This window comes from Dreissena polymorpha, chromosome 5 (genome assembly GCF_020536995.1).
Source record: "Dreissena polymorpha isolate Duluth1 chromosome 5, UMN_Dpol_1.0, whole genome shotgun sequence".
NCBI classification, from domain to species: Eukaryota; Metazoa; Mollusca; class Bivalvia; order Myida; family Dreissenidae; genus Dreissena; species Dreissena polymorpha.
In genome coordinates, this window is record NC_068359.1 from 49,998,118 (window position 1) to 50,013,833 (window position 15,716).

Consider the following 15,716-nt stretch of genomic DNA (forward strand, 5'->3'; position numbering starts at 1 on the left):
GATTTCATTGAAACTTGGTATGAGTATGCAAGTAGATAAGAGGATGATGCACGTTGGTGTTGTTCATCCGTCCAGATATATTTGTGTCCAGAAGTATATTGGCGGGTGATATCAATTCAACGAATTTGCTTGTTCATAATTATAATGACAAGAAAAAGGATAAAATAAAATAAAAGGGCCAGCCCTGGGGATCTACATGTAACCCTTGAACAAAAGCTCACTTGCTACGGCTACACTATAGGTTATACATGCAGGGTTTTCCCCAGGCCATTTAAGCGCCCCTTGCCCGGGCACTTGCATTTCGCAATCAGAGCCCTAGGGGCGCTTGAAATTTTCCGATCAGTGTATTTTTCAGTAAAAGAAAGTGGAGATTGTAAAAAAAACAAGGTTTCTCTATCAGTGTATCAATATTCCATGTTTTAAAAGAGCACTCGGTACCTTCTTTCACATGTAATCGCCATAAACACCACATGGGGTAATGGATAATCCACTGATAAGAGAATAGCATGACGCGCGTATCGATTATTCTACGTCTCTGATATTTGTTGAAATCTCAAATGGGAATAATTTAATTTGTAATCCGAAACCCATTCCCGTAAGTCGATGTTAACGTGTTTTTAATTCGAAACACACTTCCGAATGTAAATGTTACCGCAACGTTAAATATGTTTGCTTCAAATTAGCAGTGCAAATTTTTTTGTGTCGAATCTTTTTCTCAATTAAAAAGAGCGCGAAAATTATGCAGCATGTACAACGTCGCATCATTTACATACAAAAGCGTGCGTGTATTGAGCATTTTAACAAGCACACAACAGGTTAGGGGATTGAAGCATATTCAGAGGCAATATTTCATCAAATCTATAAATAGTCACTTAAAAAAATGGCAAGGTTTGTGTTAAAGAAATAATTGAGAGCTTTTATCGTAAATATTTACCAGAAAGTAATTGATAAAAACGGAATAAACGGTATTATCGGGTAATAAATAGAAACTTGAAAAGTAGTAAGTATACAGTAATAGAGTCGGGTTGAAACGATTGTATTGGGGAATCGTTCAAGTCGGGATTTTACTATCTGTGCGGGAAAGTTTTAAAACAATTTAACAATATAATAAAAATTTATTTTTAAATGACTGGGGGATTTTTTTGAAGATTCATAGCGCAACAAATGACGTCTTTTGATGCTGTTTTTCTTTGAGTTATAACGCACCTTAGAACGTGAATTGACACGTTAAAAAAAAAATCAACGTCGGCAGGGGACACCCCTCCCGAACCATCTCTAGCAGCCCCGGGGCGCCTGACAAAAATCCTGTGGAAAGCACTGACATGTACATGTTTTTGCAAATTTATCAAAGAAAAGCATTTATTTTGCTTTGTAACTTTGACGATTTCATTTGGTTATTTTAAAATAGTAAAAAAATTCTTAGGCAGGAATGTGAGTGTGTTTGAAAATATTTCAAACATTCTTCCATGAATCTCTGCCGAATTGTGCAAAAGTACCTGTAAGTGTAAGACTTAGTGAAATTTAAAAATGCAAGTGAAGCTACCCCAGTTTACTTGTATCCTTTGATGACTGTTTCTACATGGAATCATAAATACATTCATATCTGTTTTCATATGTATTTTGAGCGCACTGTACATTCATATCTGTAAATAAGCATTTTTGCATGCAATGCTTTAACCATTAATAGTAATTGGCTTATTTTCCTTTTCAGATCACATCATAACAGGTTGAAGATGTCAGGGAATCTGTCAGTGGTTGCCTTTGAAGGCGAGTTGAATGCTATTGTCAGAGAAGTAAGTTTTAATGACACCAAAAGAGCTGCTGTAATCATTACTCTTTATATTTTTGTATAGCTTTAAAATGTATACTGGTTATATGATGTCCCCGAATTCCCTATTCTCAAAGTTTCAATTAAAACAAATATAAGATTATTGTTTTAGCACTCAATGACATAATTCTCTGAAATTTAATAGATGTTGACATAATGTTTCAATGCATTCCAGATAATATTGTTGTTTAAACATATTTTACCATGTGCCATTTTGTTTTCTGGGAAAATGATTAATTTTTCAATGCACATGATGTAAAAAGCAACTTAAGTATAAAAATGATGATAATGATTATCATGATAATATGATATTTATATTTTATTTTATGTACTTGGACTTCTGGGGTTTTGACAAGACACTTCAGAATTATAACAAATAATATTTATCCCCACGCTTTTTGAAAAAAAGGTGGGGATATTGTGGTGATCTCCGCCGTCCGTCCGTCCGTCTGTCCGTCCGTCTGTCCGTCCGTCCGTCCTGGCCACTATCTCCTCCTACACTAAAAGCACTAGAACCTTGAAATTTACACACATGGTAGCTATGAGCATATGTGCGACGGTGCACTATTTGGAATTTTGATCTGACCCCTGGGTCAAAAGTTATAGGGGTTGGGGTGGGGCCGCGTCAGAAATTATCACTCATTTTTTTAGGTTATTTTACATTTACTTCTTTATTTCTACACCGATTCACTTCAAATTGATACTGGACCTCACCTATGACAATACGGTCAATCTCAACCATGCATGGCCCCATTCCCAACCCTGGGGCGCCCCGCCCACATAGGCCACACCCACCAAAAATTTCCATTTACTATAATTTTTTCATTTCTACACGGATTCACTTCAAATTGATACTGAACTTTTGTTATGACATTAGGGTCAATCTCAACTATGCATGGCCCCAATCCCAACCCTGGGGCGCCCGCCCACATAGGCCACACCCACCAAAAAAATCCATTTACTATAAAAAAAATTTAGGTTATTTTACATTAACTTCTTCATTTCTACACTGATTCACTTCAAATTGATACTGAACCTCTCTTATGACAAAACGGTCAAACTCAACTATGCATGGCCCCGTTGCCAACCCTGGGGCGCCACGCCCACATAGACCACACCCGCCCAAAATTGCCTTTTACTATAATTTCTTCATTAATACACTGATTCACTTCAAATTGATACTGAACCTCTCTTATGACAATATGGTCAATCTCAACTATGCATGGCCCCATTACCAACCCTGGGGCACCCCGCCCACATAGGCCACACCCTCCCAAAATTGCCTTTTACTATAACTTCTTTATTTTTACACCCATTCACTTCTAATTGATACTGAACTTCTCTTATGACAATACAGTCAATCTCAACTATGCATGGCCCCATGATCAACCCTGGGGCGCCCTTGGGTCAAACATGCGGCGTGGGGATACGCGTCGGCCTCTGCCGCGCCATTTCTAGTTTTATTTTATTTCAGTACTTGGACTTCGGAGGTTTTGACAAGACACTTCAGAATTTTGACAAAGAAATCTCAGGCAAAGGCAAGCCCTTGTCCACCACAGAAGGCAAGGGACCTGTCTCACAGAAACAACTCACAGCTCAGGTATATGGCCAGTGGCTTTTTAAGGACTAAATTAGGTTAGGCTTCATTCCCATGCTCAAAAGTTACAGTGTATGTTTCCCATCTATAATACTGCTCTCAATATTATCAGTATTAAAATAAAATACATTTGGACATCAATTGTCAAAGATATGGGGCATTTGTGTGAATAATCACAACAATTTCATCAATCCAAGTTTAAGCATAATCAATATAAGCTTTTGTGTTGAAGCATTTGATAAATTACTTTACACAAAAAAGAGTCATAAACATGTAATCCTTACAAAAAATTCTCATTTGTCATAAAATTCTACAACAAAATGCCCCTCCATTTTTCCCGTTTATGTTGAATAAAAGCTAATATGTTTGAGTGTTTTGAAGTTTATTAGCCTTAACGTCCTTTCTCGTCAAAGAATATACTAGAATTTAATGAGGACTGGATCAACTCCCACCATCCTACTTAAGTATATATTTTCAATATTGGTTTGGCTGGGGGAGCATTCAGAGTACCTGCTGTTTCCCAAACTGCACCTGCAGTGTTTATTTTCATTCAAAATTTGGGTCCAGTAGGGGGACCTTTTCCCAATGGATTTTTTTTTTTCCCATTGGACCTAAAATTTTCCAATTGAAATCCAATCAAAAAAAATAAAAATAAATAAATAACAGAATGAGATGAAACGGAATAACAGGGTATTATTATTTTTTCAAAACTGTATTAATTTATTTCTTGTACCAGTGATGGGGGAGGGCTCCCAAAAATCTCACAAGCATAATCACATGATGTACCGGTATTAATCAGAGAATTGAAAACTGTTTGTGTATGTTATTTCTTTTTAGCTCTCAACATTTTGTTTACCATCAGCTATATAAGTTAGAAAATATAATACTGAAATAATGTTTACCCTCGATTTTAAATCATATTTTAACAAAACAACAATAATTTCCAAATTTTAGTCAACCCTGGGAATTTTCCCAATCCGAAGAGACCTGGCTTCATTCCCAAAATCATGAAAAAAAACACTGAACTGCAAGGTTTGGTTACTTCCAACCAATATGTTATGCACACAATAGCATTCTTTGAAAAAAATTGAAGAAAATGCTAATTTAAGAAATTCAGCAGACGACATTTTAGCAGACGACAAATTTCCCAGCATGCAAAGGGTTATGGGCATTAGTTCTTGGTATTTTACAGCTGCCACAAAAAAGCTGGTCAAAATATGAGGCTCCCACTGCAAAGTTAGAGCCTTCCCCTCACTGGAACATGAGGTTTTCCTAGCTTTATTGGGAAGAGGCCCTAGCCTATGGATTTTGGGAAGAAATTGCTCATTTTGGGAAGAATTTTCCCTAAAATTACTGCTTTTGGGAAATGAAAAAGCTGGTGTAAGTTAGGATTTTTGGGAAAACTGCATGATTTTAAAGAAATTTTCAATTGGGAAGGGGTCTTTAATAGGCCCCTGTTATATATGGCTGAAAACCCCTGACATGAAACAAATGTATACAGTTTTGAAAAATTGTTGATACCCCGTAATTCAGTTAGATAGCATTCCGTTATACCCCAAAGTCTATTGTATTGCAAACTGGCTATGGCTCCCAAAAATCTGAAATCACTAAATAACATGATGTAATAATCTGAGAATTGATAACTGAAGAAAAAACGGTTGTATTTGTTATATAAGTAATTCCAAATCACACAAAAATATCGTGAATTGTAAGAATATTTGTGTGCTCACAGAATGAGATGTTGGAGGCATTCCACAATGGGAAGAGGCAGAAGTTCTTTGACCTATGGAGCAAGACGCTGCCGAGACCTCTACTGGACAGTGACTCAGTGGCACAGAAGATCGAGTTCTACCTGAACATCTACTTTGCTGTGTACCCCATCAAGTTTGCTAAAGGACAGGTACTGGCGATTTTTATAAGTAACCAAGGGTTTCATTATTGAGCTTTGTTCTGGAAAAAAACAGGCTAATCTGGGACCACACTTTGCGCACATGCATTTGGCACAGTTCTGACAGAACTTGATTGATGAAGACCAGGGAGGTTTGATCATCCATCTGTTTAACCCATTTATGCCTAGTGGACTCTCCCAACATTCTAAATTGGATCAATTTATTTCCAAAATTAGGGATGTCTAGTAAATATATTTCTATATTTAGAATATTTCTTACAGAAATTCCTTTAAGCAGACTGCGAAGACCCTGATTAGACGCTGTTTGCCAAGGCCTTTTTTCTAGATGCTAGGCATAAATGGGTTAACAACGCTGAGCTACATATACTTAAGCATCTTTTATAAATATACAGGCTAAACTGACCTTTCCGTCATTTAAATTTATACATGTACTTTTGAAAATACTCGGCATACATGTAGTTTTAAATTTAATGAAACTTGTTAGTGTGGTAAAAAAGATTGTTTATGAATTTCATAATATTTGTATATATATATATGGCTTCATTTAAGTGTGCTTCAGCATAAACAATATTCTTCAATAGCTTACATTTAAAAAAATAAATCAAGAACATGCCAAATTAAATGGGCATTTATTACGTTTTGTTTTTGTTAATCAGAGATACACTTTTTGTACAATGGTTTTGTTTTATTTTTAATACTTTCATTTTTTCAATGTTTTTATATTTATATTTTTAATTAACTATATAAGTTTAATTTCAGACAATTGCAGAGAAGAACATGCAAGAGTTCAAGAACTTTCTTGAGACAAGGGGAGCTACTCTTAGCCAGACGACAGAGTTCTTGCCCTTTTACGCTCTTCCATTTGTGCCTAACCCAAGAGGACATCCATCCTACAAAGAGTTGTTCACGGTATGTAATTATTCCCCTGCCACAAAGCAGTTGTGGGAATACAGGAAGGCCCTTCTTCTGTCTGTGACTCAGTTTGTCACTCCGTTGGTCAGTCTCTCTGTAACACTTTTGGTTTGCATGCCATATCTTCTATACCTTTTGACTGATTTTCATGAAGTTTGCCTCAAATTCAATTGTGAGTGTTTTGAGATGGTGTGCATAAGGCATTCATCATTCATGCCAACACAAGGTCAAGGCCATACTTCAAGGTCAAATTTTTTATGTTTGAACCTCCATTTTTATGTCTAGACCATACCTTATTTTCCTGTTGAAGGATTTTCCTACATAAAGGCAACAATGTTGCTGTAATTGCAATGTGTGTTTTTTTTTCATTCAAAATGGGGTCTGGTAATAGGCCCATTCCTGATGGAATTTTGAAATATTTTTCCAAAATGGGACCTTAAAATTCACATTTGAAGGTTTCCAAAACAATTTCGTTTTTTAGCTCTCAAAATTATTCATTTCCCATCCATATAAGTTCAACCTTAGTAAATACAACACTTGTATTCTCAATTTTGAAGCACTTTTTAGTAAAACAATAAAAACACTTTTAGTCAATTTTAGTCAAAACGCTGCTTATTTTCCCCGGAACTATTCCCAAAATGGTGAAAAAACTCTGTTTTTGTACAATGTACTGGGGACATGAGCCAGTCACCCTGGCTCAAAATCGAGGTCACCATGTCAAGCAGAAAAAAGCCTTGCTGGGAGATATAGCTGTCTCTTGGACTGCCTTTTTGTTGTAATGTTTTACTTATTGCCTGTTTCGTTCCCATTTGTATTAGTGGTATATTGATTATGAATCAATACGTTTTCTATTAGAAGTAAACTGTAATATGATTTATGACCCTTCCAGTGTTTTAAGATAAACATTTTAAGCCCCCTATGTTTTGAAAAAACTGATATTTCATGAACATAGATTTATATTTTTGAAAAGGAAGTATTGTATTTATACTGAAGACTTTTAAGAAAAAGCGAAATAAAAAGAATAAAAAAATAAATATATAATGTGACCTTTTTTTGTGTGAAAATATTTTGAACAATGGCAGCACATTTGATTTATCTCTCAAGGGACTAATATAAGGCAAACATTTTTAATAAATAAAAATCCTTGATATTATATTAAGTTTTGCTTCAGCATTAATTATTGAGTGACATTTAAAAAGAAAACAAAAATTTGTGAACAAGTCCCTTTCAATAATATGTGTCTTGTTCTGAGAAAATTGGGCTTAATGCATGTGCGTAAAATTTTGTCCCAGACACTTCAGGGACGACACTTCGCTTTTATGGTAAATTAAGTTTCAAGGAAGTCCCTCCATACCGAAAATCAAGTTTGGGCGTAAAGTGTCGTGCCTGATTAGCCTGTGCAAACTGCACAGGCTAATCTGGGATGACACTTTATGCACATGCATTAAGCCCAGTTTTCTCAGAACAAGGCTCATATATATTAAGTGTTTGATGGCTGTCTTGACAGGATATGTGGTCCAAGGACCTAGAGGTGAGGCTAGAGAAGTTCCTGACCTTGTCTTTGAAGTCAACACCCCAGCCCCGGCTGTTCGATCTATATGTATCCTTTGTGTGTTTAACTCTTTACCACTTAGATACGTATTTTGACACATTTGTAGTCCCTTACAAATTCAAATTTAATTAAATACCTTTCTTACTAGATTCAAGTTTTAAAGGCATCATTTCCAACACTTACATGTAGATACTAATTAGCAGCAAACAGCATAAAACCTGAACAGACTACGAGTAACTCGCAGGCTGTTCTGGTTTTATGCTGTTTGCAAATAGCCATTTTCACTTTGCTTCTGAGTGGGAAAGGGTTAACTGGTTGAAACTGACTTTGCCATGTTTACTTATCCACTTCTTTAATACTTTTTTGGCAGAGGACAGAAATGAGATATTTCTGGAAATGCCCACCCCTTGTTTCATGTGCTGTTGCATAGTGGGCACTCGCATATGACCATCTATGTTGACTAGCCGGAGCAAAAAATGTGACTATCTAGTGGAAAATTAGGGCAGAATTAAAATCACGTAAAAGTCGAAGCGTTGCACACTGTAAACAGCTGCCAAGTTTGAAGGTCATGGCACGAATGCAAGGTCAAATCTTAAGGAATCAATTCTGAACCCACTTGCAGAAGCATTTCTTAGTGTTAGACTTTAAGATTGCATTGATCATTTGTGTCTTGTTCTGAGAAAACTGGGCTTAATTCATGTGCGTAAAGTGTCATCCCAGATTAGCCTGTGCAGTCTGCACAGGCTAATCAGGGACGACACTTTATGCCTAACCTTGATTTTTGGTAAGGAGGGACTTTCTTGAAACTAAAAATACCATAAAAGCGGAAAGTGTCATCCCTGATTAGCCTGTGCGAACTGCACAGGCTAATCTGGGACGACACTTTACGCACATGAATAAAGCCCAGTTTTCTCAGAACAAGACACATTTATAAGAAATCTTTATTTTGAGTGCGGTTTCTATAAACCTCATATGGCTTTATCGATTGGCACATCTTTCTGACAACAGCACTTGTGTGAAAATGTTTCTGCCTTAACTGCTTATTAGAGGGGGACATCTATTGAAGGGAGAGGTAAGCATCTGTAACAATGTTTAACCAAGTTAGTAAAATGAGCTTCATGTAACTAAGGAGCATTTTCTTTATATTTTGCCGGTGAGGTATTAAGAAAAGATACACAGTTTATTGTTGCTTTCTAAGTTTCTAGAAGAAATCTGCTCCTCTATAGACACTTGTATTTATTTTGTTTGTAGTGTATTTTTATGCCCCCTTTCGAAGAAAAGGGGGTATATAGTTTTCGCACTGTCCGTCTGTCTGTCACACTTTTTGTGGCCGCTCTCTATTTCAAATACTTTTCATCCGATCTTTATCAAACTTGGTCAGAAGTTGTATCTAGACAATATCTAGGTCGAGTTCGAATATGGGTCATGCCGGGTCCAAAACTAGGTCACGGGGTCACTTAGTGCATTTCAAGGATTTAGCATGGTAAAATGCTCATAACTACTATCAAAGCGTTGGCTATAACTTTTGCATTATTGAAGATAGAAACTTGATATTTGGCATGCATGTGTATCTCATGAAGCTGCACATTTTGAGTGGTGGAAGGTCAAGGTCATCCTTCAAGGTCAAATGTAAAAAAAATAATAATTCAAAGTGGCGTTCTCATGAAGCTGCACATTTTTAGTGGTGGAAGTTCAAGGTCAAGGACATCCTTCAAGGTCAAAGGTCAAAAAAATTAATTTTAGGCGGCGTTCTCATGAAGCTGCACATTTTGAGTGGTGGTTGTTCAAGGTCAAGGTCATTCTTCAAGGTCAAAGGTAAAAAAAACCACACATTTTTATTTCAAAGCGGCGCAATAGGGGGCATTGTGTTTTTGACGAACACATCTCTTGTTTTGTTACATTTTATTTTCCATCTGTGAACAGGTAGCTTTATATAATCAATCACTACCCAATTATCTGATCCACAATATTACCTGTATGCAGCCTTAATATTTTACACATGTTTGATGCTCAATATGATGTGTCTTTTTTTAGATCATTTCCAGCAAGTTCAGATTTACCAACAACAGTTGGTGGAAGCTGAGCGCAAAACCATGTCATACATTAAACGACACAACAAAGTCCAGGTAGCTTTTTTAGTTTTTAGACAAAACAAGACAAATATTTATTCAGATTTGCACAGTGAACATCGTCTAAACACTAGATATTTTACATACAATTATGAGTAGTGAGTAGTATGAACAATGAACAGTTATGTGATTGGCTCTTTATAACAATCATTAATGTGTGTGAGTCTTATGGAAATGATTGGCCAAGGTTGAGGTCTCACACAGTTTGGTGCACACTGCTTTTTTAATCACAGAGTTTTCACCATTTTTTCTTTTAAAATATCTTTTTGTATGCCTTTTCTTACGGCCCCAGTAGGTTGGCATATAGTAGTCAGACTTCATTTAGTCCCTCTCGGCATTCTGTTTTCGGAGTTTTGAGTCTACCTGCATGAGTTACAGATCTATTTCGAGTTTTGCAAAGTTATGGGCCTTAGACTTAAAAGTTTTCTCTACTATAAAAGTTTTCTTGACTTTTTGCTAAATATTTACCTGATTTTTGGTGTGTGAGTCTACCTGACTTACAGATCCAGTTTGTGTTTTGTTACGGTCCATTGCTTTCTGAGGAAGTTAGGGGCCTTAGATTAAACAATTTCTCTAAAATAATGCTTTAACGTAAAATTTGCGAAAGGTGTGCAGATATATATAACTGATTTTTGGTATGTGTGTCTACTTGCATGACTCTCAGATCAAGGTTGAGGTTGGTTTATTTTACGAATATGGAGTTTTGAGACTAAAGTGTAATGAAGGGGGCATCTGTGCCCTATGGACATATATCTTGTTAGTACAATAAATTCATACTTGGTGGCAAGTATATACAGGGATAGCTAAAAGAGGCACAACAATTGTCCCTCCACACTATAAGAAGTTGTGTACAGATTTTTGCTTTGCAAGCATTAGGTGGGGGAAGTAAATTTAACGGATAAGCTTGTCATAACAATGATTTGATCTGGAATAAATAATTTTCTCAGAGGTCTAACTTTTGTGCTTTTGGAGCTCTTGTGAATGCTTAAATTTATGACTTAAGCAAATATTTACTGATTTGATCATTAGTTGTATTGTCAGTGAAAAGTTTAATCCAAAATGTGCCGGAGTTAATAGTTCTTAAATGTCCATATATTTCAATGTTGAAATGAACAACATATTAAATTATTCTATTTAAATTGCAAAAAAATATAAAAAAAACATTGTAGTTTGCTTTAAATAGCATAAATATAACTCAAATCTGCAATCAGGAAATGAGTGAGGGATTACTCTTACTACCAGTAATTGGATTGTTTAATAAATATTATATTTAACCATTTTATTGCAAATGTTTGTCAGTATTATCCTTTTTGCTATAAAGTGCTCAAACATTTGTGACAAGTATAGTGAAATATTCTTTGCATTGAAAGTGTTGGGGTTGTTAATTTAAGTAAAACACTTTGTAGGGGTTAGAACAAAGAGACTACTTAATGTTTGTATAAATAAATGCATAAAGAAAATTTAAGAATTTGAGAGTTGTCAAATTGAGTCAAGAATTGGTGCGCTTGACATAAACCTATGTCAATAAGTGTCTAATATTGACTGGTCCATTTTTTTGTTGCAATAAAGAAGCTGTATTATTCTGACATTCCACTCGCCATTTGCAATGTTTTATTTATTACTGATTTTTTTTATTGAAAGCATACAAATTTTTAACCTTGGGTTTATGTCCTCAATTAAAATTACGCAATTATAGCCCATAAAATGTAAGCGCTGTCACATTGTATGATTTACTATTCATCAAAAAATAATTTATGTGATTGACAATTAAAGTTGTATGAGGAGCTACTTGATTTTGATGTGTTTACTAATTTGCGCAGTTTTGTATTTGCTGACTGCAGGCAGACTACCACAGTTTGATAGGCATCACAGCAGATCTGGTGGACGCACTGGAACAGACTGTGCAGGGGAAAACAGTAAGTAGCCTAAGGGAGGTAAGGAAATTTTGATATTCAAAGCAGGATTTAGAAAAATGTAATGTCATGGATCTTGTGTTAATCATGAAAATTCAACTAAAGCTAAATATTTCCATATTTTAATTAAAATAAGTATTTTTTTAAACTTATTTTTCTTAAAACAATTTGGCTTTTTAATATTTCTGAACCTGTATCTTTTTGCACATACAGCCATGTTGTACTTTTTATGCCATCTTCGAAGAAAAGAGTTCAATTTTGTATGTCCCCAGAACAAAGGTTCTGGGGGCATATTAAAATCGCACTGTCCATTAGTCAGTTAGTCTTTCCGTCGGGATTAGTTTCCGCTCAATAAGTCAAGCAATTGTCATCAGATCTTCACCAAACTTCATAAAAATGTGTAAGGCAATAACATCTAGGTCATGTTTGATAATCGGCCAAATTGACCCAGACACTCCTGAGTGCTCCTTGAATCACCGTAAAATTGTTTTTATCCCCGCCATAGGCGGAGGAATATTGTTTTTGGGTTATCCGTCCGTCCGTCTTTCCGTCCGTCCGGCACTTTTGTGTCCAGAGCCATATCTTGGAAGTGCTTTGGTGGATTTCAATGAAACTTGGTATGAGTATACATATGGATAAGAGGTTGTGATGCACGCCTAATGGCATTGTACACCATCTGTTAATAACAGAGTTATGACCCTTTGTATCTTGGAAAAATGCTTTTTGTGTCTGGAGCCATATCTTGGCAGTGTTTTGGAGGATTTCATTGAAACTTGGTATGAGTATATATATATATGGATAAGACGATGATGCACGCCAAATGGCATTGTACACCATTAGATAATAAAGGAGTTATGGCCCTTTGTATCTTGAAAAAATGCTTTTTTGAGTGTCAAATAATACACTTTTGTGTTCAGAAGCATATTGGCGGGGGATATCAATTCAACAATTGCTTGTTTTTCTCGATTCCGCACAATAACTCTAGCAATGGTCATCAGATCTTCACCAAACCACATGAAAATGTGTAAGGCAGTAACATCTAGGTCAAGTTTAATAATAGGCCAAATTGACCCAGGCACTCTTGAGTTACGGCCCTTGAATCATCAAAAAATTGCTTTTTTCTCGTTTCAGCTCAATAACTCGAGTAAATGTCATTGGATCTTCGCCATATTTCATGATAATGTGTAAGCTCATAAGATCTAGGTCAAGTTCGATAATTGACCAATTGACCCAGAAACTCCTGAAATACAGCCCTTGAATCATAAAAAATGAGTTTTTTCTCGTTTCGGCTCAATAAATTCAGCAATTGTCATCGGATCTTCACCAAACTTCATTTAAATGTGTAGGGCAATAAAATCTAGGTTAAGGTCGATAATCAATTAAATTTATCCAGGCAATTCTGAGTAACGGCCCTTGAATCATAAAAATAAATGCGTTTCCGCTCAAAACATGTTCATAACTTCTATGTCGCTTCAGATGTAACCTTCATATTTGGTATGCATGTGTATATGAACAAGGCCTTTTCATACGCACACACATTTTTACCCCTTTGACTTTGACCTTGAACTCAGGGTGCACGTTTAGGTTTCGAAATCTGCGTTTAGGCTTCGAAAAAGCGTTTTTTGGGGGCATATGTCTTCCAATGGAGACAGCTCTTGTTAGTGGGTTCTTTTGAGGAAATTAAGCAGTCTATTGATTCTGAGGTCACCAATTCTCAGGTCAAGGCGACATGGGCTTTAATAATTAAATTGGTTTCATCATGTTCATGATATTTAGATCATTCTTTGACTGATTATTGTCTAAGTTAGTATGATGGTAACTATTTAGGAAAGAATGAATATTGATTATAAGGGAACCAAATAAAAGGGCAAGGTCAGATGGCTTTGTAACATAAAATTGATTTCCTCATGATACGAAGAGAACAAATTTCCCAGCATGCAAAAGGGTTAAACTTACCACTGAAATACTCTTAAAACCCACAAAATCCAAACAAGCAAGCAAACAAACACTATCTCCCACAGATTAGCCCCGAATACCTACAGCAGCTGTGTGGGAGACTGTTCAGTGCCCACATCGGTCAGTCTGTGGACTTCAACAACCGCCCTGGAACAGCTGGGACCATGCTGAGACAGTCTGTGCATCAGCCTCAGAGGTAATTTTGTGTTTTTTTGCTAGAGACATCTTATAGGAATTTTTACAAGAAAGAATGATTACAATATATTTGGATAAGCATAATAAAACTATTGTCTTGTAAGAATGTTGAAAATGTCTGTTTGTTTTAAGATAATAATCAATCTAATTGAACAATAATTGCTTGTAATTTAAAATATTTGTATTATTTTCATGAGGGATAATATTTCTTTGGAAAGTAAATGGGTTGGTAGGTCTATGGGCACCAGGTTGAAAGTCTTAATAGAGGAACATGTAATTTCTCCTGCTGTGATGTTGCATCCACTTCTGTAGATCTTAAAGTTCATCATTTGACTCTGTTTTACTGTGACACATCAATCTGGCCAGATATCACATGATGTTCCCAGGCTAATCTGGTACAACACTTTCCGCCCAAACTGGATTTTCACGAAGAAGAAACGTTCTTAAAACAACAAATTTTATAGAAGCAGAAAGTGTCGTTCCGGTTTAGCCTGTGCAAACTGCACAGGGTAATGTAGTAGGACGGCACTATGCACATGCATGATGCCCCATTTTCCAAGAGTGAGGCTATTTTTCTGTATTTGTCACAGTCAGCCCAATGTGTTGGAGAGACAGGAAGAAGTGCAGCTGCATCTGGACTATGAGAGGCTGAAACAGGATCTGCAGTCGGCACTGGAACGCAGGAAGTGTCTTCTTCTGCAGGCTCTCAGATGGGTATGGGAGATTCTGATTGGTTCCCAGATGGGTATGGGAGATTCTGATTGGTTCCCAGATGGGTATGGGAGATTCTGACTGGTTTCCAGATGGGTATGGGAGATTTTGATTGGTTCCCTGATGGGTATGGGTGATTTTGATTGGCTCTCAAATGGTATTTGACATTATTATTGGCTCACTATTGGGTATGGCTCAGGTTGAACTTGAACCTCAAAGACCTCGTGAAGAGGCCGGTAGGACCTGTAAATAAACTCTGATTTAAAAAAACAAAAAACTATTGGGTATGGCTGATTCTCATTGGCTCTCAGATAGGTGTGTGACATTCTGATTGGGTCTCATATGGGGCTTTGTCAGATTCTGATTTACTCTTTGATACATGTTTGAGATTGGGGTCTCATATATAGATTTTAAATTCTTGTGAATTTTGTAGAGGTTAATACCTCGTTGCTTGAGGGCCAGAAGTGATTATCGGCCTGCAGAGAAAATTATCGCCATGAAAGCCGTCTTTAATACTTAATCCCCGTTAACTGTACTATTTATTAAAGAACCAGCTTTCCGTACTTAAATTTTCATTCAATGGATCACGCAATTTATGACGTATCTCATGTGACGTAATTTCTGTGACGAAACACAGTAATAGCCTCTCAGGATTCTAGGGACAACAATTTCGTCGTAAGGGATTTATATTTAACAGTTAAATATTGTTAAGCATCAAACGAATCAAAAACTTATATCGGATTTTGTGTTTGTCATGCATTATTAGGAATCAATTTTGTGTAATCGCTCCGACAAGTCATTTGATTTCGTAAATCGTGTTTTTGGTGAAAGTGGTTAGCATTTGATACAATCGTTTAAAAAAGTGTGATTCAAAATCAATATAAAATAATTGATGGGATGACAAAAAAAGGACTGAATAACACATCGTTGTTATTTTATTATTACAAACATCGGATTTAAGTTATCGAGGTAAGTGTTTCTTTAACTATAAATTTTGCTGTTTGATGAATCCTG

General features: G+C 36.1%; 1 protein-coding gene across 4 annotated transcripts in view; it reads left to right on the top strand.

Annotated features, from left to right (window-relative positions):
- LOC127832517 (lisH domain-containing protein ARMC9-like) overlaps positions 1-15,716 on the top strand; it is a 68,126-nt gene that overhangs the window by 2,329 nt on the left and 50,081 nt on the right. For all 4 annotated transcript variants that reach the window (XM_052358016.1, XM_052358019.1, XM_052358017.1 and 1 more), the window contains exons 2-11: positions 1,712-1,793; positions 3,303-3,428; positions 5,158-5,325; positions 6,094-6,243; positions 7,754-7,846; positions 8,846-8,870; positions 9,833-9,924; positions 11,769-11,843; positions 13,862-13,992; positions 14,582-14,705. In XM_052358016.1, the coding sequence (XP_052213976.1) occupies positions 1,734-1,793; positions 3,303-3,428; positions 5,158-5,325; positions 6,094-6,243; positions 7,754-7,846; positions 8,846-8,870; positions 9,833-9,924; positions 11,769-11,843; positions 13,862-13,992; positions 14,582-14,705 (1,044 nt within the window). In that variant the 5' untranslated portion in view covers positions 1,712-1,733. The remainder of the gene's footprint in view (positions 1-1,711; positions 1,794-3,302; positions 3,429-5,157; positions 5,326-6,093; positions 6,244-7,753; positions 7,847-8,845; positions 8,871-9,832; positions 9,925-11,768; positions 11,844-13,861; positions 13,993-14,581; positions 14,706-15,716) is intronic.